The sequence below is a fragment of the Borostomias antarcticus genome, assembly GCF_949987555.1.
Source record: "Borostomias antarcticus genome assembly, chromosome: 8".
Lineage (NCBI taxonomy): Eukaryota > Metazoa > Chordata > Actinopteri > Stomiiformes > Stomiidae > Borostomias > Borostomias antarcticus.
This window is the reverse complement of record NC_140241.1, coordinates 31,376,901-31,399,565: the sequence shown is the minus strand read 5'-3', so window position 1 is coordinate 31,399,565 and position 22,665 is coordinate 31,376,901. Positions and strand designations below refer to the sequence as shown.

The 22,665-nt window shown below is 37.5% G+C and overlaps 2 protein-coding genes across 2 annotated transcripts; one reads left to right on the top strand and one right to left on the bottom strand.

The window, feature by feature from the left end:
- Positions 1-6,583: 6,583 nt before the first annotated feature.
- LOC311312639 (la-related protein 6-like) lies at positions 6,584-8,192 on the top strand (the record flags this gene model as incomplete). The annotated part of the gene is made up of 3 exons (XM_084442602.1): positions 6,584-6,597; positions 6,819-7,029; positions 7,155-8,192. 3 exons carry the CDS (start codon positions 6,584-6,586, stop codon positions 8,190-8,192), a joined length of 1,263 nt encoding a protein of 420 aa, XP_084298728.1.
- A 1,460-nt stretch (positions 8,193-9,652) lies between these two features.
- Positions 9,653-22,092, bottom strand: phax (phosphorylated adaptor for RNA export). The gene is made up of 5 exons (XM_084442254.1): positions 21,984-22,092; positions 20,876-21,516; positions 12,245-12,365; positions 11,895-11,978; positions 9,653-10,399 (listed from the first exon to the last, which is right to left on the bottom strand). Exons 1-5 carry the CDS (start codon positions 22,086-22,088, stop codon positions 10,127-10,129), a joined length of 1,224 nt encoding a protein of 407 aa, XP_084298380.1. The 5' UTR covers positions 22,089-22,092; the 3' UTR covers positions 9,653-10,126.
- Positions 22,093-22,665: the final 573 nt, after the last annotated feature.

Below are 22,665 nucleotides of genomic sequence, written 5' to 3'. Positions count from 1 at the left end.
GGAGATGGTGGTGCATAGGGGAGACCATGGAGATGGTGGTGCATAGGGGAGACCATGGAGATGGTGGTGCATAGGGGAGACCATGGAGATGGTGGTGCATAGGGGAGACCATGGAGATGGTGGTGCATAGGGGAGACCATGGAGATGGTGGTGCATAGGGGAGACCATGGAGATTGTGGTGCATAGGGGAGACCATGGAGATGGTGGTGCATAGGAGAGACCATGGATATGGTGGTGCATAGGGAAGACCATGGAGATGGTGGTGCATAGGGGAGACCATGGAGATGGTGGTGCATAGGAGAGACCATGGATATGGTGGTGCATAGGGAAGACCATGGAGATGGTGGTGCATAGGGGAGACCATGGAGATGGTGGTGGACTTAAGGAACAAGGCTCCATGGACTCCTGTCTCCATACAGGGGTTGATGTGGTCCAGTCATACTTGTACTTAGGAGTGCACCTGGGCAACAGGCTTGAATGGGCAGGAAACACAGGCCTTATACAAGAAGGGACAGAGCTGACTTTACTTGATGAGGAGGCTCAGGTCCTTTGATTTATGTAGAGCAATGCTGAACATGTTTTACCAGTCTGTTGTAGCGCTGCCATCTTCTTTGTGGTTGTGTGCTGGGACTATAGCAATATCAGGGCAGCGGATGCCAACAGGATGGGAAAGCTGATGAGGAGGCCGGGCTGTGTGCAGGGAGTAGTGACTTCTTCTCCTTCGTCATCGTATGGGTCGGTTCTTGCGTCCTCTCCCCCCAGGCTCGGGGCCGAGTGGCTATCCTTTTACCACCCCGAGCCTGGGTGAGGGGGTCAACCGGGCTATATATCCGGGCACACCTCCAGGAGCCATGTCACCATTTCGTCATGCACAACTGTCAGGCCGCGCATTCCGTTAGTAGTGACTGTGGTGGCAGAGAGGTGAATGTTGGGCGGACTGCTGGCCATCATGGACAGTGTTGCACACACAATACATTACTTCTTGATCATGCAGGTGCTTGGTGCTCAACACCGCTTCCGGAGCAATAACTAAGCATCCTAGGAAACCTATTGTTTACACTTGTATATTTTGATCCTTTACTATTTGTATCTATTGTACATTTGTATTTAATTATTTAGTCTTGAATTCTTTTGTTTCATGTATTTTTGCTGTGGCTTGCTGCTGCACTGTATTTTCTCCCCAGGGATCAATAAAGTAGCCTACCTCCTATACCGAAAGAAACAGACAAGTCTGAAGGCCTTTTCTTAGATATCTCAGCTTGGTCTTGCATGCTGTCATTTGTTCCCTTGATATGCTTAGACAAGCCTAGTAAGACGAGCCCCATTTGGCCCTCCCCATATATGAGGAAGGGGGGTTACATACCAGTCAATCCTGAATAATGAAGGCTTCTGGTTGTGCTAGAAGTACTGTACCTTCTGTTTTGACCGGTGCAAAGGTACAGTACCTTATCCAGTCGAGTCAAACCGCTTTTACACAAGTAAAACAAACTGACATTAGCATTCGAAGAAACACCAAAATAAACAAACAAGCCAGCGTTCTGAAGGTGTGACTTGTTGGTTCACATTGCCTTCAGCCAAAAGTAGTAGGAACAACCCTTCAAGAACCACATTGTCCACCCAGACAAGTTATATATCAACTTCATTCTAGTGCCGTGGAGTTTTGCATAGGGAATGATGAGGCCAATACAGTGTGCATTAATAATATATGCTACTGATAGACTTTATTGGAGGTTGTAGCAGGAGGAAGAGGGAGAACAGTTTGTTCTAGTATGTTCTGGCCCTTAAATACCGTACAGCGACTGCCGCAGGAAACATTTCTCCGCCTCATAGTTCCAAGGTGAATTATGTCCCACTTGGTCACCATAGCTTCCTAATTATCCTTTCAACAGAACAGGTGTTTACGAACCAAAATGCTTTCCAATGTCTCTCTAAGTGTTTTGATGTGAAAACATCAAAACATTCTCACTTGGCCTCTGTTTTCATGGGTTGCCCCAAAATTGCTCACAATAACCGAAAATACAATATTTACCTTTTATTTAGTAACCTCTTGAATGGTGTAGCTTACCTGCTGGCTTCAATTGAGTTAGTGTTAGCATTCTTGTACTGATGAAACTCAAAATTCAGGTTAATGAATATAAACAATACATACATACATACATACATACATACATACATACATACATACATACATACATACATACATACTGAGAAACAACAATTAATGTGTAACAGTCGCAAATCTGACCATGGCGTTGACCATATCAAAACTCCAACCTGCCAGCTAAGCACGTTCGACTAAGTCAGAGACCTCAGTTCTGTCAGCTTGCAGTTTGGAGATTGTGATTTGCAGATAAGCCAGTGTTCTACTAAACCCACCATTATGGTACTCTGGTGAAGCCTACACTGTAATTACCATCAAACACTATGAGTAGAGGACCCTGCAACTCTGCTGTTTGTCCAGTTGTTCAGAAGAGCTTGAGAACAAATAACACTTGAATGTTTAGGGATTGAATACCGTAGGGGAACATATGGTGCTCATGTCTATTTTGTCACTTTTAGAAATGAATAGGATTTATTTTATTAATCATAGAAAATCTAATAAATGTCATGGAATGAATTTGAAGTAACTTTTTATATAACTTTTATTTAGGCAACTTGAAGCCCCATACAAAATGCACACAATACAAATAGGAATACATTTTGAGGAAAGGTTTATTACTGCTGCCTCCCAGTTTTCCCTGAGTCCTTATCATTGTAATGAAGGTGAACGTGTTTTGAGTTAACCATTAAGTTGACAGAGATAGATGAACCAAATATGTGTGGAAGGAAAGTACAGTATAAAACCAGGGTAGAATTTACTGTATACAGGACAGAATCAATGCCTGGGATGGTTTAAAGACTATCTCTGTGATATAAAAACCAATCAACACATACCACTTTATATTTATGTACATTATTTGGATCAAATGAATCAACAATTACATCAAGCCTACAGTCTTACTGTACTGTATCTATTTTGGCATGGGGTGATATGGAAAAAAAAAAGTCATACAAGGTGGAAGTACATGTGAGCAGATTATGTACTTACTGTACATGTACAGTATGCAGTGAGAAAACAGGCACATTCCAAAATGCTACATATACAGTATCCTACATTTGGAAAAATGTTAGTGTACTGACTTTTATCCCCCGAGATCTACATAATAAAGACGGATTACCTACTCAGGATCATATTGGCCATAATTCATAATCTTTCATAAAAATGTAGAAGTAGTCTTTACTTACTGTACCTCTACCTTTTCTTTGGCTTTTTGATTCAGTGTGAGTCGTGCTCTACTTGTCTATGTGCATTTTTTGTGTTGTGTACAGTATGTCTACAGCTGGATGTGAATTGTGTCTTTGTGTTTTTGTATTGTCTCAAGCTCTTGTGTTGTTTTGTCTTGAGTCACTGTGTATTTGCTTTTAAGTCTTGTGTTTTAGTGTTTTATAGTCTTTAGAGTGTCTGAAAGTGTTCTCTTGTTCAGCACTTTGGAAACCTTGTGTTTTTTTTTAAATGTGCTATAGAAATAAAGTGGATTGGATTGGATTGGATAAAGGAGCAGTGAAGATTGTTTGCTTGAGTTTCTACATTGAAACAGTAACAGATAGTTGTCACTAGATGGCGATGATTGAACAGATGAAAAGCCTGTTCATAAGAATTGATGAGCAACTTGCTGGTTCTACATCTTATCCTCAGCCTGTGGTAACTGTAAATGGGTTAAGAATATATTGAGTGTCTGACACACTCTGACATACTCCCCAAACTGACACTGTTTCTTCCATCACAAATAGCACTTCCATACCCACACTAATTGCATAAACCTTTCAATTCTTGGCTATCACATGGCATAGGCTAGCTGTACTATTGGGATGGATGACTGTGGCTCAGGAGGTAGAGCAGGTCGTCCAATGATCGTAGGGTTGGCGGTTCGAATCCTGACTCCTCCTGTCTACATGTCGAAGTGTCCTTGGGCAAGATACTGAACCACAAATTGCTCTCAATGAGCAGGCTAGCACCTTGCATGGCAGCTGCTGCTATTGGTGTATCAATCAATCAATCAAAACTTTATTTGTATAGCGCATTTCATGCCCAGAGGCAACACAATGCACTTTAAACAACAACAAGGGAGGTGGGGATACGTCCCACCCCTACATATTCCAGAGGGAAGAAAAAAACCAGTGTCACCCGGGGGCCAGATAATTGAGGTGTAAAAATTCTTCCCTGACCCCTCTCAACAAGGCGATCGAGCAAGCTCCCGGAGTATGTTTGTCTACCGGCTAAGAACATTTATAAAGCAATAAATTACATTAAATTACATTTTCAGAGTAAGAGAGGCTAAAAACATAATAGGAGAGACATGGCAAACACTTGTGTATGTCTGTGAGTGCATGAATGTGCCTGGGCACAGATAGAGGCAGGGGTTGGGGTAGGGAGGGGGTAGGAAAAGGATACGGACCCGGGTTAGGGTGAGGGAAAGGGTATCTGAGCCCAGGACTGGTGTATGTCTGTGTGTGTGTGAGTGTGCCTGGGTCCAGGTAGAGGCAGGGGTCAGGGGTAGGGTGGGGGTAGGAAAAGGATACGGACCCAGGTTAGGGTGAGGGGGAGGGGGGACTAGGTCCAGGCCTAAAGCCGGAAGTGGACTGGTGTATGTCTGTGTGTACGTGTGTGTGTGTTAACTAAATGCTACGACATCCACAGCAGACACAGGGGTGTCTATCAGACTCAGGGTGGTCTGCTGGTGACAGTGGGGCATCCACTGGACCTGTTAGAAGATAGGAGGGAGAGAGAGAGGCACTAGGGAGAGGGAAGGCAGAACAGGGTTAATAGCACACAGAGCCATAAAAGCAACACAGATATTAAAACAGGCAACCTGGAGCAAGCTCCTGGAATATATTTGTCTAACGGCTAAGAACATTTATAGAGCAATAAATTACATTAAATTACATTTTCAGAGCAAGAAAGGCTAAGAGCATCATGGGAGAGGTATGGCAAACACTGGTGTGTGTCTGTGTGTGTGTGAGTGTGCCTGGGTCCAGATAGAGGCAGGGGTTGGGGTAGGGTGGGGGTAGGAAAAGGATACGACCACAGCTGACACAGGGGTATCTATCGGACTCAGGGTGGTCTGCGGGCGACAGTGGGGCATCCACTGGACCTGGTTAGAAGGTAGGAAGGAGAGAGAGAGGCACTAGGGGAAGCAGAAAACGGTTAGTAGCACGCTGAGCCATAGAAGCAACACAACAGTCAGAACAGAACAAGCCTGTTTCAGGGCAACCAGCTTCTGTACACAACTTGATATACATACAGTGCATAGCAGGATATACACCAATGTATACAGAGTATGCACAGGTAGGTTTGAGGCTGCCTTTCTGTGTCTCAAGGTCCTAGCTAGTGATTGTAGGCTAGGCCGAAAAGGTACGTCTTGAGATCTCGCTTGAAGACCTCCGGTGTTTCGGCCCTTCTTAGGCACTCCGGCAGGGTGTTCCAGAGGTTGGGGGCATTTGAAATTTCTTCTACATGCCTCCGAACTACACCAAAGTGATCTTAGTGAGTCAAACGTCTTATTATATGTCGTAAATAAGGTCCAGGTTGTCAAAAACGAGCATTGTCCTTTAAGGCCATGCATGGAGCAGCAGTGTCTGGGCATGTTGGGGTCTCAAAGACACTCCGCCGTCTTCGCCAGAGCTTCTACTGGGGACACTTCAAGAGGGATGTTGAGGACTTTTGCCGCCACTGTGTCCCCTGCTTGGCACGAAAGGGTTTCCCTGGTCCTGTGTACGGCAGTAGGTCTTGGGACCGGTGGAGTGCTGGTGGGAGACAGGGGCGCAGCTACGATGTGGGGGCCCAGGGAGGGCGCTTTCGGCCTGGAGAGATAGTTTGGGTCTACGACCCCCAACAGAGTAAAGGCTGATGCCCCGCACATGACAACCAGTGGGTGGGGGCTGGGGGAGTTTGTTTGGTCCTTTGGGGGCGAGGTGCTTTGTGGTGGGGAGGCTGACCCTGTTAGGGCTTGTAAGGGACAGTGCAGCATCTCTCATCTCTCTTCCGGTGTGCACACCACACAGATCTAAGAAGCTAAGTAGCCCACAGATGTGTGTGTGTGTGTCTGTAACTGTGCTAAATAAAGCCATAAATGCGAATAAGAGCTTTCTGCCTCCAACCCATTACAATATACTTTTGTCCTCCGGCAAAACATAGACTGCTGTGCTGTTTATAGCTGTCTACTCGTGTATCTATTTGAGAAGTCCAAACGGATGAGATCAGTGGGCAGCAATGCCCTTTCATGGGGATATCCTGCTGAATGGTCCTCGTCAGACAACTGTGGTGTAGCTCACGAACCCGAGAGATGCTTCAGAATGAGAACCCCGGTACCTGATTTGTCAGAGCAGCTCAAGCCTATAAATTGGCAAGCAAAGGAGAAGTGACATGATTTAGTGTTTCTACCTATTTGATGCATGACAATCTTTTGAAAGAGACATTTTCTGTTATCTCAGTTAAATTCTCAGGTGTTCTGGAAGAAAACGATAAGGAATAGAGAGTCCTATCATGAGTAATGACAGGTAAGCTATTGTTGTTTTTTTTGGCAAGCAATGTTGTACGAGGTTGATAACATGTGGAAAGAGGAAATTAGCTGTCAAGTGTAATTAATAATTATAATCAGTGATACAGTATGAAACCTGAGATATGAAATGAATACTTTAAGGTTATGTCCTATGTATTAAACTATTACAGAACATGCAACATGTGTTCTGACAGTCATATTTCATATATTCTGTCTCAGATTCATCAACCGACTTTTCTACAGTGGAAATGAGGATGTTGAGCTGGATTACAGGGCACTTCCAGATGCAAATCTCACCAAGAAAATGGTTGCACAAATTGAATACTATCTTTCGGATGACAATCTAGCCAAAGATGCTTTCCTATTGAAACATGTGAGAAGAAATAAGATGGGTTATGTGAATATAAAGCTGCTGACATCTTTCAAAAAGGTAAGTTCTCTTTCTTCTACAACTTTTATAAAAGCAATTCTCACTTAACCATTTCTCTCTTTCTAGGCTATATTTTACTGTGATGAAATGAATGAACTCCATCCAATATTTCATGTTCCATCTAGATGAAGCACCTGACCAAAGACTGGAGAATTACAGCCTACGCCCTCCAACATCAGTCCTCAAAGTTAGAACTCAATGAGGAAGGCAACAAGGTGAGGCGGAAAGACCCAGTACCAGAGTCCCTCTTGGTTCAAGTACCAAGCAAACAGTTGCTGGTTTGGAACCTCTCAGATCTATCTCTTACTGGTCATGAAGCTGATCCTGCACCTCTTAGGAGTACCATGGAGACTGCCATCAACATCCTGGAGCCCTTTGGAAGCATCTGCACAGTTAGAGTCTTCCGGCCTGGAAAAGAGCTCCCAACAGAAGTCCAAAGGTACAGTTACAGGTACCCTCAGCTCTGCTCTCAGGAGAGTGTCCTGGTGGAGTATGAGGATCTAGAAAGTGCTGGACGAGCCTACAACCAGCTCTCCCAGTCAGAAGACTCAGTGAAAGTCCTCCTGTTAAGTAGAACCTCAAAGAAGAAAGCAGGGTTGGACTTGGCCGAGGACAAAGGTACTGGCCAAGGCGTAGCCATCGTCAATCACAGAATGAACCAACTCCAATACGGTGGGGATGACTCTTCAGCATACAGTTCGTCTGAATCTGAGGTGGCTTCCTGCTCGCCGCTACACATGCCTCGCTTCTCGGCAGGCCAGGTGTGCAGCAGTCCCTGGAACAGCCCTCGGTCAAGCCCCCTCTCCAGCCCCAGGGTCCTCCACGCACCCCTCCCAGCCGCCCCAAGAGTCTCCCCGCTCCTGGCCTCCGAGATGTGGGGGAGTCCTGACACTAGCCCGGAGCCGAGTCGGCGCAACCACAAGAATGGTACCGATAACAGTAAAGGCCATAGCCCATGGGTTCATAGTCGGAAGCTAACTGCTGTACAAGTGTCTTCGCTTGAGGACAGTGGTGTCAGACAGTGTCGCCTGGGTATTAAGAGGGTCCCAATGGGGGATCCCCTGCCCCCCGGGGTGATTAGGTTCCCATACGGACCAGATGGGACAAGAGGATTTAACAGCACCATCAGTGGACAAAGACCTTTGTACACCCCCATGGTATGAGCCGTGCTGTTATACTCCATGTGTGTTCTGTCCAGTCATCTGCTGAATATTGTGTGGAATTTGTTGTTTATAAATGTGCTATGAGTGGTGAATTTGAGAAAAACAACAATTTAAATGTATCTGAATTATCTGTCAAACCTATTTGATAATTTAGTATGAGTAGTACTGATATATGTATATTAATGAGTGATGCTACTATTTTCAGTATTTGATTTGAAGGGAAAACAAAGTTACCAGTCTTCTCCATCTATAATTGTGTTATTTTTTACTTCATATAAACACATTTTATGTAAGAGATTGATCTTGAACTTGTATCTACAGTGTTATTTTTTACTTCATATAAACACATTTTATGTAAGAGATTGATCTTGAACTTGTATCTACAGACTATGTCTAGCAGATCTTCCAACATCCATCCTACTCATTTTGTGACTCAGAGCAGTCAGTGTGCAGTTTCTTTCAGTATGTCTATTTTTTACCTTGTTTGGACTAAGGTCAACACTGTATTACACTCTTGTGGAGGATGAAGGTCTACATAGACAAAATACACTTTTCATTGTGGCCTGAAAAGCCAATTCAATACACCGATTTGGATGACAAATTACCAATAAGCATGTCGCCATGACAACATGCGAGTGGCAAAGCTGTAGAGTGCTGTGAGTCTTTGAACTCTGCTGAAGCAGTGCGAAGGCAGAGGAGTTGTGACAATGATTTGTGAGAGGTCTTTTTGTTGGCTGGGTAAACAGCAAGGGGAACAAATCTAATTTGATCTGAATTTAATGAACTCTCGTGAACCCATTTTTCAGCATTTCACCATAAACGGTGTGAGACACGTAGGTTGCCTATTTTGATACTGTAGTCCAATGATCAACAGTAACTCAAATTTGATGCAATAACTGATCATGTACTGACTTGTATAGGGTAATGTTAAGAGCAAATGTTGTTGGATAGCTTCTGTAGTTAAATATTTATTGTTGGTAACTCACAATTAATTTTATTTAGCCATGATTAAATATGACCTCTAAAGTTCACTGGAATTATGCTATGAGACAAGACCTCAGTAATGGGTGGATATCATATCAGTTTATTACTGTGCAATTGTCCATACTGTGATCTCGTTGCCAGGAATATGTAAAAAACAAAACAAAAAACAGACTTCTCAGATGTCCTCAGAGCCAAAAAGGCTTCTCAATTAGAAACTAGCGCACTCCTATGTTACAATGCAACATAAAACTGAAATGTTTAATAAATGATATGCACTTCACTTTCAGCCCCTGCAAATGCATGCATCAATAGACAATTCACCACTTAGTCAAAGCTTAAAAATGGGAAACAAATTACATTGAAAAGGATAATCTAAAAATGGATTGGATCTCAATTGTTTAAGGATTGGTCTTAGTGCAAATACTCAGATTCTATGTAAAGCTTACATTTGCTAACACGATGGCAAGTAGCCAGCATTTCTATATTCCTTTGGACTGAGGCCAGGTTTTTTTTCCGTACTTAGAAAAGTACCACTTTTTTTAAGTGCTGTACTTTCAAACATACATTTTACCTTACATTTATTCTATGAGGGACAAATTGCACTAGTAATACGGACCCAAAAAACTAAACATATTCTTGGACGCAAATATAAGGGTTTGCATTTATAAGACAAAAGATAGCTTGGTTAAATTAAAATCATCAGGAACATCTTGAAACCAGTTCTTCTGCATTAACATTAGTGATTCTTGATCTTAGTCGTCAACCAAAGTGATACATATGAGACAAGCTCATACAATGACTACAGTCAGGAAGGTGGATATTTAATAGTGCTGCCACACAAAGGTAAGGACAGTCATTTACAGTGCCTTCACCTTGTATTTGAACATTTGCTTATCACCCAGTCTCATTAAATGTCTTAATTCCAAGCACAAGCTCAGGCAATGGAATCATCAAAAGACCTCAAGGTCAGCGGAGTTGTAGACTACTGGGGTCTCCTCTGTGCCCAGGGCGGGTTCTGGTTGGGCCTCTTCAGCAACTTCCTCAAGGGACTCCAAGGCCTCATTGGTGTCGCTAGCAAAAGTCTCTCTGGAAACGTCATCGTGGTCCTGCAGGTTTAATGTGTTGATGGCCTGCTTCATCTTCTTGGCCACCACATGTCGCCTCCGCTTCTGGGCAGATTTCTTGCTCTTGTACTCTTTCTGGGTTTCGTCAAAGAAAATGTCCTGTTTTTGAGAAGAAATAAGTGTTAGTACACCAAAGTGTGTATATCAATTGTAAAGTATCATAGTTTAGAGTTGGAACGACACCTTTTTTTTCAGCGAGAGTACGAGTACTCACTTTTCAGTACTTGCTGATACAGAGTACCCACTGATGAGTACTTTTAATTATACTGCAATCTTCAATTGAGTTCTCTCTCAACACCACAGCAAGCTTACCTTTATTCAACTCCCTTAAAACTGCGTCCCTATTAATATAACCACTAGAGGCAATAGCATATCACTAAATACCATTACGTTTACACGTAATAATAATAATAAATAATAACAATAATAACACAACAAGGCAGAGTGAGTGTCTCCCTTCACTGGAAATGCTACTACTATATATTATAGGAACTTTAGAACCCACTGATAAAAAAAATCATTTAGTAGCCTGCACAAGAAGGTTTGATTCAGCCCTCAATGGGTCAGCTAGCTAACCACGCCTCAACAAATTACCAAATGTCCCCCTAGGGGTATCAATAAAGTATCTATCTATCAATAAAGTATCCATATATCTAACGTTACGTATATAACTATAGTGTGTGATTTTTGGCGGCAGTGGTGACGTTGCAGATTGCAACCAACTTTATACAACTACATGGTGCAAAATGCCGGCCTCTGTGGAAGGATCCGCTCCCTATGTAGATATAAAGGGCTCATTCTCAGGTAACGCAAAAATAATTAATATTCAAGTTTATTCACGTTCAGCGTTCATACGTATTTCTTACCAGGGTACATTATAATGTAATCTGTTGCAAGCCAGAACGTGGCCAACGTTAGCTAGCAAATTGTAACTTAGCTAATGTTAGCTAATGATGTTACATCCAGCCAGCAGGAACATCACATCGGCTGAGCTTATACAATGAAGCCGATAGCTGACATAGTGAAAAAATGTGGTTATTGGCCATAATTATCATGCCTGCTGATTATTGGTCTTTCTCTAATTTGGACTAGCATAAGGCTCTCGACCTAACAAATGCAGCAATACCAAATTGCAATACCACGTGCATGCACAAAAAGCTACGAAATGCATTCAGGGGCAGAGGTCTGTGCTCTCTGAGCACCATTTCTAGTTATATAAAAAAAATGAATTATTTAGTTTAACTGACTAGTACTTCCTAACTGCCTAACAGAAGCTCCGCCGTGTAAATTATCCACACACATCCCTAATCGGGACATTTTTACAAGAACATTATCGGACCCGATACCAAACCGGTACATCAGAATTAGAATCAGAATTTATTTGCCATGCAGTTTTTAAACATACTAGGAATTTGCTTTTGGTCGTGGTGCATAACATGGAGACAACATTGGACAGGGTGCAGGCATGAGACGGCACAGTGCAAAGACATCCCTGTATTCACGTACTTTTTCATACTGGACAAGATAGATTGGGCAGGTTAACTAATGCCATGTGCTTATGCATTGTGTTTACTGAATCTCAAAAGTGGTTTACCTTGATCTGCTCACTGGTGATGCTGGGGGTATTCTTCAGCAAGTTGAGAAACACCCCGCCCGGAGTCCTTCGCCTGCTGCCATCCTTCAGTGTAGGGGAACACAAAGGATGACAATCATCAACAAACAATCATCAGCAGTCAGTTGAAGGTAGCCATTTTCTGTATCGTGCTGCCCCATTCCAGCTGTGTTTGATTTGTACAGCAGCCCCACAGTGGACAAGACGGATAACAGAAGGATCATTTATTCAGATAAATAGGGCATACAAAGGTAATCCTTAGTGGATATTTCTGGCATGACTGTGATAATCTCCGTAGAAATATGAACAGATTTACACATACAGATACATACCATAGTGTATACACCACCATTTTCCTCGAGTGTTGCTGTCTCCCAAAGAAGTTCTATTGCTTTCTTCCTCCCAATGACATTAACAACACGCTCTATCAATTCCCTTTTGGGCTCTTGTAGCCTTGGAGAGAAAAGAGGGATCTACAAGTTAGTATGAGGTTATCGTATGACTGTGTGACTTTGTTGACACTGCAGAAAAAGAATAATGCTTATTTAGGACACCAGAATATGAAAATCTCTCTAGCTTCCGGAGGTCCTTTGTACCAGCCACAATCACTTTTCAACTCTGTCTGGCTGGACACACCAGCTTAGTGGGAGCTGGGGCTCCTGGAATGGACACAGCCTAACACACTCCCCAGTGGAGCGATACTTGACACTGGAATCTTACACTCTCAATCTTGCACTTCTTTGTTTGCACAATCTATGCATCCCTAGGCCCTTGCTGCACACCTGTTATTCTGTAACAGGATTGTACAGTTCATCTGTTTATTTGCATTTCTTGTAGGCTATATTGCACTAATTGGCAAGATTGTCTTCTGTATATTTACATCTATGTGTATTGTATAGCCCATTTGTATAGTGTATATAGTCCATTTGTATAGTGTATATAGTCCATTTGTATAGTGTATATAGTCTATTTGTATAGTGTATATAGTCTATTTGTATAGTGTATATAGTCTATTTGTATAGTGTATATAGTCTATTTGTATAGTGTATATAGTCCATTTGTATAGTGTATATAGTCTATTTGTATAGTGTATATAGTCTATTTGTATAGTGTATATAGTCTATTTGTATAGTGTATAGTCTATTTGTATAGTGTATATAGTCTATTTGTATAGTGTATATAGTCTATTTGTATAGTGTATATAGTCTATTTGTATAGTGTATATAGTCTATTTGTATAGTGTATATAGTCTATTTGTATAGTGTATATAGTCTATTTGTAGTGTATATAGTCTATTTGTATAGTGTATATAGTCTATTTGTATAGTGTATATAGTCTATTTGTATAGTGTATATAGTCTATTTGTATAGTGTATATAGTCTATTTGTATAGTGTATATAGTCCATTTGTATAGTGTATATAGTCTATTTGTATAGTGTATATAGTCTATTTGTATAGTGTATATAGTCTATTTGTAGTGTATATAGTCTATTTGTATAGTGTATATAGTCTATTTGTATAGTGTATATAGTCTATTTGTATAGTGTATATAGTCTATTTGTATAGTGTATATAGTCTATTTGTATAGTGTATATAGTCTATTTGTATAGTGTATGTCTTTTTGTAGTGTATATAGTCTATTTGTATAGTGTATATAGTCTATTTGTATAGTGTATATAGTCTATTTGTATAGTGTATATAGTCCAGTTGTATAGTGTATATAGTCTATTTGTATAGTGTATATAGTCTATTTGTATAGTGTAGTCTATTTGTATAGTGTAGTCTATTTGTATAGTGTATATAGTCTATTTGTATAGTGTATATAGTCTATTTGTATAGTGTATATAGTCTTTGTATAGTGTATATAGTCTATTTGTATAGTGTATATAGTCTATTTGTATAGTGTATATAGTCTATTTGTATAGTGTATGTAGTCTATTTGTATAGTGTATGTAGTCTATTTGTATAGTGTATATAGTCTATTTGTATAGTGTATATAGTCTATTTGTATAGTGTATATAGTCTTTGTATAGTGTATATAGTCTATTTGTATAGTGTATATAGTCTATTTGTATAGTGTATATAGTCTATTTGTATAGTGTATGTAGTCTATTTGTATAGTGTATGTAGTCTATTTGTATAGTGTATATAGTCTATTTGTATAGTGTATATAGTCTATTTGTATAGTGTATATAGTCTATTTGTATAGTGTATATAGTCTATTTGTATAGTGTATATAGTCTATTTGTATAGTGTATATAGTCTATTTGTATAGTGTATATAGTCTATTTGTATAGTGTATATAGTCTATTTGTATAGTGTATATAGTCTATTTGTATAGTGTATATAGTCTATTTGTATAGTGTATATAGTCTATTTGTATAGTGTATATAGTCTATTTGTATAGTGTATATAGTCTATTTGTATAGTGTATATAGTCTATTTGTATAGTGTATATAGTCTATTTGTATAGTGTATATAGTCTATTTGTATAGTGTATGTCTTTTTGTAGTGTATATAGTCTATTTGTATAGTGTATATAGTCTATTTGTATAGTGTATATAGTCTATTTGTATAGTGTATATAGTCCAGTTGTATAGTGTATATAGTCTATTTGTATAGTGTATATAGTCTATTTGTATAGTGTAGTCTATTTGTATAGTGTAGTCTATTTGTATAGTGTATATAGTCTATTTGTATAGTGTATATAGTCTATTTGTATAGTGTATATAGTCTATTTGTATAGTGTATATAGTCTATTTGTATAGTGTATATAGTCTATTTGTATAGTGTATATAGTCTATTTGTATAGTGTATATAGTCCATTTGTATAGTGTATATAGTCTATTTGTATAGTGTATATAGTCTATTTGTAAAGTGTATATAGTCTATTTGTATAGTGTATATAGTCTATTTGTATAGTGTATATAGTCTATTTGTATAGTGTATATAGTCTATTTGTATAGTGTATATAGTCTATTTGTATAGTGTATATAGTCTATTTGTATAGTGTATATAGTCTATTTGTATAGTGTATATAGTCTATTTGTATAGTGTATATAGTCTATTTGTATAGTGTATATAGTCTATTTGTATAGTGTATATAGTCTATTTGTATAGTGTATATAGTCTATTTGTATAGTGTATATAGTCTATTTGTATAGTGTATATAGTCTATTTGTATAGTGTATAGTCTATTTGTATAGTGTATATAGTCTATTTGTATAGTGTATATAGTCTATTTGTATAGTGTATATAGTCTATTTGTATAGTGTATATAGTCTATTTGTATAGTGTATATAGTCTATTTGTAGTGTATATAGTCTATTTGTATAGTGTATATAGTCTATTTGTATAGTGTATATAGTCTATTTGTATAGTGTATATAGTCTATTTGTATAGTGTATATAGTCTATTTGTATAGTGTATATAGTCCATTTGTATAGTGTATATAGTCTATTTGTATAGTGTATATAGTCTATTTGTATAGTGTATATAGTCTATTTGTAGTGTATATAGTCTATTTGTATAGTGTATATAGTCTATTTGTATAGTGTATATAGTCTATTTGTATAGTGTATATAGTCTATTTGTATAGTGTATATAGTCTATTTGTATAGTGTATATAGTCTATTTGTATAGTGTATGTCTTTTTGTAGTGTATATAGTCTATTTGTATAGTGTATATAGTCTATTTGTATAGTGTATATAGTCTATTTGTATAGTGTATATAGTCCAGTTGTATAGTGTATATAGTCTATTTGTATAGTGTATATAGTCTATTTGTATAGTGTAGTCTATTTGTATAGTGTAGTCTATTTGTATAGTGTATATAGTCTATTTGTATAGTGTATATAGTCTATTTGTATAGTGTATATAGTCTTTGTATAGTGTATATAGTCTATTTGTATAGTGTATATAGTCTATTTGTATAGTGTATATAGTCTATTTGTATAGTGTATGTAGTCTATTTGTATAGTGTATGTAGTCTATTTGTATAGTGTATATAGTCTATTTGTATAGTGTATATAGTCTATTTGTATAGTGTATATAGTCTATTTGTATAGTGTATATAGTCTATTTGTATAGTGTATATAGTCTATTTGTATAGTGTATATAGTCCATTTGTATAGTGTATATAGTCTATTTGTATAGTGTATATAGTCTATTTGTAAAGTGTATATAGTCTATTTGTATAGTGTATATAGTCTATTTGTATAGTGTATATAGTCTATTTGTATAGTGTATATAGTCTATTTGTATAGTGTATATAGTCTATTTGTATAGTGTATATAGTCTATTTGTATAGTGTATATAGTCTATTTGTATAGTGTATATAGTCTATTTGTATAGTGTATATAGTCTATTTGTATAGTGTATATAGTCTATTTGTATAGTGTATATAGTCTATTTGTATAGTGTATATAGTCTATTTGTATAGTGTATATAGTCCATTTGTATAGTGTATATAGTCCATTTGTATAGTGTATATAGTCTATTTGTATAGTGTATATAGTCTATTTGTATAGTGTATGTCTTTTTGTAGTGTATATAGTCTATTTGTATAGTGTATATAGTCTATTTGTATAGTGTATATAGTCTATTTGTATAGTGTATAGTCTATTTGTATAGTGTATATAGTCTATTTGTATAGTGTATATAGTCTATTTGTATAGTGTGTCTTTTTGTAGTGTATATAGTCTATTTGTATAGTGTATATAGTCTATTTGTATAGTGTATATAGTCTATTTGTATAGTGTATATAGTCCATTTGTATAGTGTATATAGTCTATTTGTATAGTGTAGTCTATTTGTATAGTGTATATAGTCTATTTGTATAGTGTAGTCTATTTGTATAGTGTATATAGTCTATTTGTATAGTGTATATAGTCTATTTGTATAGTGTATATAGTCTATTTGTATAGTGTATATAGTCTTTGTATAGTGTATATAGTCTATTTGTATAGTGTATATAGTCTATTTGTATAGTGTATATAGTCTATTTGTATAGTGTATGTAGTCTATTTGTATAGTGTATGTAGTCTATTTGTATAGTGTATATAGTCTATTTGTATAGTGTATATAGTCTATTTGTATAGTGTATATAGTCTATTTGTATAGTGTATATAGTCTATTTGTATAGTGTATATAGTCTATTTGTATAGTGTATATAGTCCATTTGTATAGTGTATATAGTCTATTTGTATAGTGTATATAGTCTATTTGTAAAGTGTATATAGTCTATTTGTATAGTGTATATAGTCTATTTGTATAGTGTATATAGTCTATTTGTATAGTGTATATAGTCTATTTGTATAGTGTATATAGTCTATTTGTATAGTGTATATAGTCTATTTGTATAGTGTATATAGTCTATTTGTATAGTGTATATAGTCTTTGTATAGTGTATATAGTCTATTTGTATAGTGTATATAGTCTATTTGTATAGTGTATATAGTCTATTTGTATAGTGTATATAGTCTATTTGTATAGTGTATATAGTCTATTGGTATAGTGTATATAGTCCATTTGTATAGTGTATATAGTCCATTTGTATAGTGTATATAGTCTATTTGTATAGTGTATATAGTCTATTTGTATAGTGTATGTCTTTTTGTAGTGTATATAGTCTATTTGTATAGTGTATATAGTCTATTTGTATAGTGTATATAGTCTATTTGTATAGTGTATATAGTCTATTTGTATAGTGTATAGTCTATTTGTATAGTGTATATAGTCTATTTGTATAGTGTATATAGTCCATTTGTATAGTGTATATAGTCTATTTGTATAGTGTAGTCTATTTGTATAGTGTATATAGTCTATTTGTATAGTGTAGTCTATTTGTATAGTATATATAGTCTATTTGTATAGTGTATATAGTCTATTTGTATAGTGTATATAGTCTATTTGTATAGTGTATATAGTCTATTTGTATAGTGTATATAGTCTATTTGTATAGTGTATATAGTCCATTTGTATAGTGTATATAGTCTATTTGTATAGTGTATATAGTCTATTTGTATAGTGTATATAGTCTATTTGTATAGTGTATGTCTTTTTGTAGTGTATATAGTCTATTTGTATAGTGTATATAGTCTATTTGTATAGTGTGTCTTTTTGTAGTGTATATAGTCTATTTGTATAGTGTATATAGTCTATTTGTATAGTGTATATAGTCTATTTGTATAGTGTATATAGTCCATTTGTATAGTGTATATAGTCTATTTGTATAGTGTAGTCTATTTGTATAGTGTATATAGTCTATTTGTATAGTGTAGTCTATTTGTATAGTGTATATAGTCTATTTGTATAGTGTATATAGTCTATTTGTATAGTGTATATAGTCTATTTGTATAGTGTATATAGTCCATTTGTATAGTGTATATAGTCTATTTGTATAGTGTATATAGTCTATTTGTATAGTGTATATAGTATATTTGTATAGTGTATATAGTCTATTTGTATAGTGTATATAGTCTATTTGTATAGTGTATATAGTCTATTTGTATAGTGTATATAGTCCATTTGTATAGTGTAGTCTATTTGTATAGTGTATATAGTCTATTTGTATAGTGTATATAGTCCATTTGTATAGTGTATATAGTCTATTTGTATAGTGTAGTCTATTTGTATAGTATATATAGTCTATTTGTATAGTGTATATAGTCTATTTGTATAGTGTATATAGTCCATTTGTATAGTGTATATAGTCTATTTGTATAGTGTAGTCTATTTGTATAGTATATATAGTCTATTTGTATAGTGTATATAGTCTATTTGTATAGTGTATATAGTCTTTGTATAGTGTATATAGTCTATGTGTATAGTGTATATAGTCTATTTGTATAGTGTATATAGTCTATTTGTATAGTGTATATAGTCTATTTGTATAGTGTATGTCTTTTTGTAGTGTATATAGTCTATTTGTATAGTGTATATAGTCTATTTGTATAGTGTATATAGTCTATTTGTATAGTGTATATAGTCTATTTGTATAGTGTATATAGTCCATTTGTATAGTGTATATAGTCTATTTGTATAGTGTATATAGTCTATTTGTATAGTGTATATAGTCCATTTGTATAGTGTATATAGTCCATTTGTATAGTGTATATAGTCCATTTGTATAGTGTATATAGTCTATTTGTATAGTGTATATAGTATATTTGTATAGTGTATATAGTCTATTTGTATAGTGTATATAGTCTATTTGTATAGTGTATATAGTCTATTTGTATAGTGTATATAGTCTATTTGTATAGTGTATATAGTCCATTTGTATAGTGTAGTCTATTTGTATAGTGTATATAGTCTATTTTTATAGTGTATATAGTCCATTTGTATAGTGTATATAGTCTATTTGTATAGTGTAGTCTATTTGTATAGTATATATAGTCTATTTGTATAGTGTATATAGTCTATTTGTATAGTGTATATAGTCCATTTGTATAGTGTATATAGTCTATTTGTATAGTGTAGTCTATTTGTATAGTATATATAGTCTATTTGTATAGTGTATATAGTCTATTTGTATAGTATATATAGTCTATTTGTATAGTGTATATAGTCTATTTGTATAGTGTATATAGTCTATTTGTATAGTGTATATAGTCTATGTGTATAGTGTATATAGTCTATTTGTATAGTGTATATAGTCTATTTGTATAGTGTATATAGTCCATTTGTATAGTGTATATAGTGTAGAGTTTCCTCTACCAATGCTTTGGAGGGGTGGCCCGCCCCTCTTGAAAGACCCCAAAAGCCAGAAAATAGCTGACTTTTTGATCGCTATCATCTTTAGCATAAGTCAATGGAGTTTAACATAGCGAAAATTAGCATCGCGGCTAGCGGACATTTTCTGACTGGGAGTGAGAGATGATGAAATGAAATTTCTGTTGTAGCTAGCTACATAAGTAATGTAACCACAGCTTAGAGTCCATGTATTCTGATGTTAGTAACTACAAATGTAGGGCATAACATCTTGAATCTTATTTTTTTTACGGCGAAGTGAATGGAGCGGGAAGGACTGTTGTCTGGTATGAGCGAGCATGTAGTGTATCTACAATAGCACCTTTCCCAGATAGCAAGCGGATCTGGGCCATATACAGGCCAGATCTGGCACTTGTGGCTTATGCTGCGTTCCAGATAGGATTTTGAGCTCGTAAGTTACGACTTCAAGTCACGACTCACGACTTCATAGCGTTCCAGGCAAACTGTCAATGCGTGGCATTCTGGATAAATGTAAACAAGCCGATATGGTAAAAGCTTGAGATTTGGCACATTGTCAGAGCTGGCAAGCTAAACATTGTATGCCTAATTTCGCTATGCTAAGAAATCGTACGTTACATTTTATTTATTGACATCATCGACTTTTCGCCGTCTGCATGGTCACGTTCAGGTTTACCTTAATGTTAGCTAGCTAGCACTAGCTATCTCTTGTCAACATATTTGGGCATAATTACATAAACATAGCAGGTTGAAGTGCATAATCGTTTGTATTATTTTGATTACAACGTACAAATTTACTTTACGTTGCCCTAAAGTTATCTTCGTCGCCATACCCATGGGGGCTGCCATCTTGCTTAGAGGGCTGTGTGACGTCAGAGAGCGCAACTGGGAGTACATTGATCTGTACGAGTTCACGGGTGGGAAGTGACGGGTTTGACTGCCATTCCAGAGCATTTTCACGTGTAGGAGGTCGGAAAAACACGAGTTACGGGTTGCCTGGAACGCGCCATTAGTTCCGGCCCATATATGGCCCAGAATCATTACACATCCGCTTGCTATCTGGGTTTGTACTTTGTGTTGATGTCCCTTGAATGTGGCTGGTGTAACAGTACAATTTCCCCTCTGGGATTAATGAAGTTTCTACCAACATAGCTACCTAAAAAGTATAACCTGTTTTTTCTTGTTACAAACAGTTTAGAACAGTTGGTAGAAGGGTCAACCATCCAGCTCACCTGTGTGCTATCTCATCAATGACCCTATGGACCGGGTCATCTTCTGTAATCTCATAACGGCCCTTGATGTCCATCTCAGCCCTTGGCCCCAGTCTCTCTTTAGCTGACCGCTTCCTCTTAGAGTCGCCACCACCGTTCTCTCCTCGAGTCTTCATATACTCGTCCAGCTGAGCATCCAACATGGAGACCTCGCCCTGATTCTGCTCTAGTTCCTCTAGTTCCCTCTCTTTCTCCATTAGCTTTCGAGCCAAAACATAGTTGTAGGTTTCCACATCTCTGCTAGCCATGCTAACATTGCCCTCCATCCCCAGTATACCCAGCTCAGCTGCCACAGCCTCTTGGCTTTGCTCCTGGACTATGGAGCCCCAGATGTTGTTGACTTTGCGCCCCTCTTGGGCGCTCGGCTGGGCCTGGGGCCCTCCGTGCTGGGTGGCGAGAGCAGCGGCTGCTTGTGGTGCTGGTGCGTTGGAGCACTTCTGCCGTTTCCTCCTCCACAGCGAAGCCTCCTCGTCAGAGTCTGGGTCGCTATCGCTGGAGTCTGCTGTCCTCATGCTGCTGCGGTAGCCTGTGGCTGAGGAGGTTGGCTGTGGCGTGGCCCTGCTCTGAAAAGACTGCTCACTGAATGCAATAGCTGTTGGAATCTAAGTGGAGAGAACATGGTTGAATAAGATGAGCATACCAAAGCCAGGTGACGTTAGCTAGCTAGCTTAGCAAACTAGGCTCTCTCTCACCACGCATTCCTTCGACATGGGGCATAGGGTGCTAACAGCTATGCGAATGACTAATGAAGAGCTTTGTGAACTACCAAGCCATGCAAGCATGATGGTGGCAGCTGGATACTGGGCTAGTTAGCTCCACTGATGTGACGTTGAGCTAGTTAGGTAGTTATACTTGTTGTTTAACACGCTAAATGATGATTAGCTTGATAGATAACAAGCACGGCCCTTCTAACACACAAGAGTAGATGCATCAAACCCTCGGGTTGAAACAAGCTCGACACCATCGATGCCATTGCTACTAACTAGCTAGCGCGTTAGCTTAGCAACAATCCACAAACAAACCATAATGCATGCTTATAACTGCATGCCATGTGCTAGCTAGCTCTTACCTGGGACCGATCATCAAGTGCAGTTCCCATTTCTGAATCAGAGTTAGATCCAGAAATCTCCCCATCTTCCAGATCGTTATCCATTGTAAATGTAACACCCGCCATTTCTGCTAAACCAACGGAAGTAAATAAAAATGTGACCCTGAACGTCACAGATTGCTTCCTGTTTGCCAGCCAATCACACGTTAGCAGAAATTACACACGCTTCTTCTTCTTCTTCTTCGCTTAGTTTTATGGCGGTTGGCAAACAACTGAAAGGTGCATCTATTAATACATTAATACATTAATACATCCTTATTACCGCCAATTACACAGCTTGGGGTGGGGCCTCTTAGATACGAACGATCTCTGAAAACATTGGGAGATGAGGTTTCGATAAAGATTTTAGTTATAAGTAACTGCAGTAGTCACAAGTGCCCGCTTTAACATTGTGATGATGAATTTTCTATAAACCAAACTATTAGAACCTTAACCTATTCATTTTAGTTAATTTATATCCACTTAGTTAAATGCAACGTTTGGCCAAGAGGCTTGACTGTGTTGCTTACATAGCAACTTAACCAGAAACATTTAATTATATTATTGTAAATCACTGATGAATGGTAGCTACTGTAGATTAAGTGGCACTTTAGCTATGACTTGAACACACCTTGTCTTTCTACAGTACCCTGCTTTGAGCTGT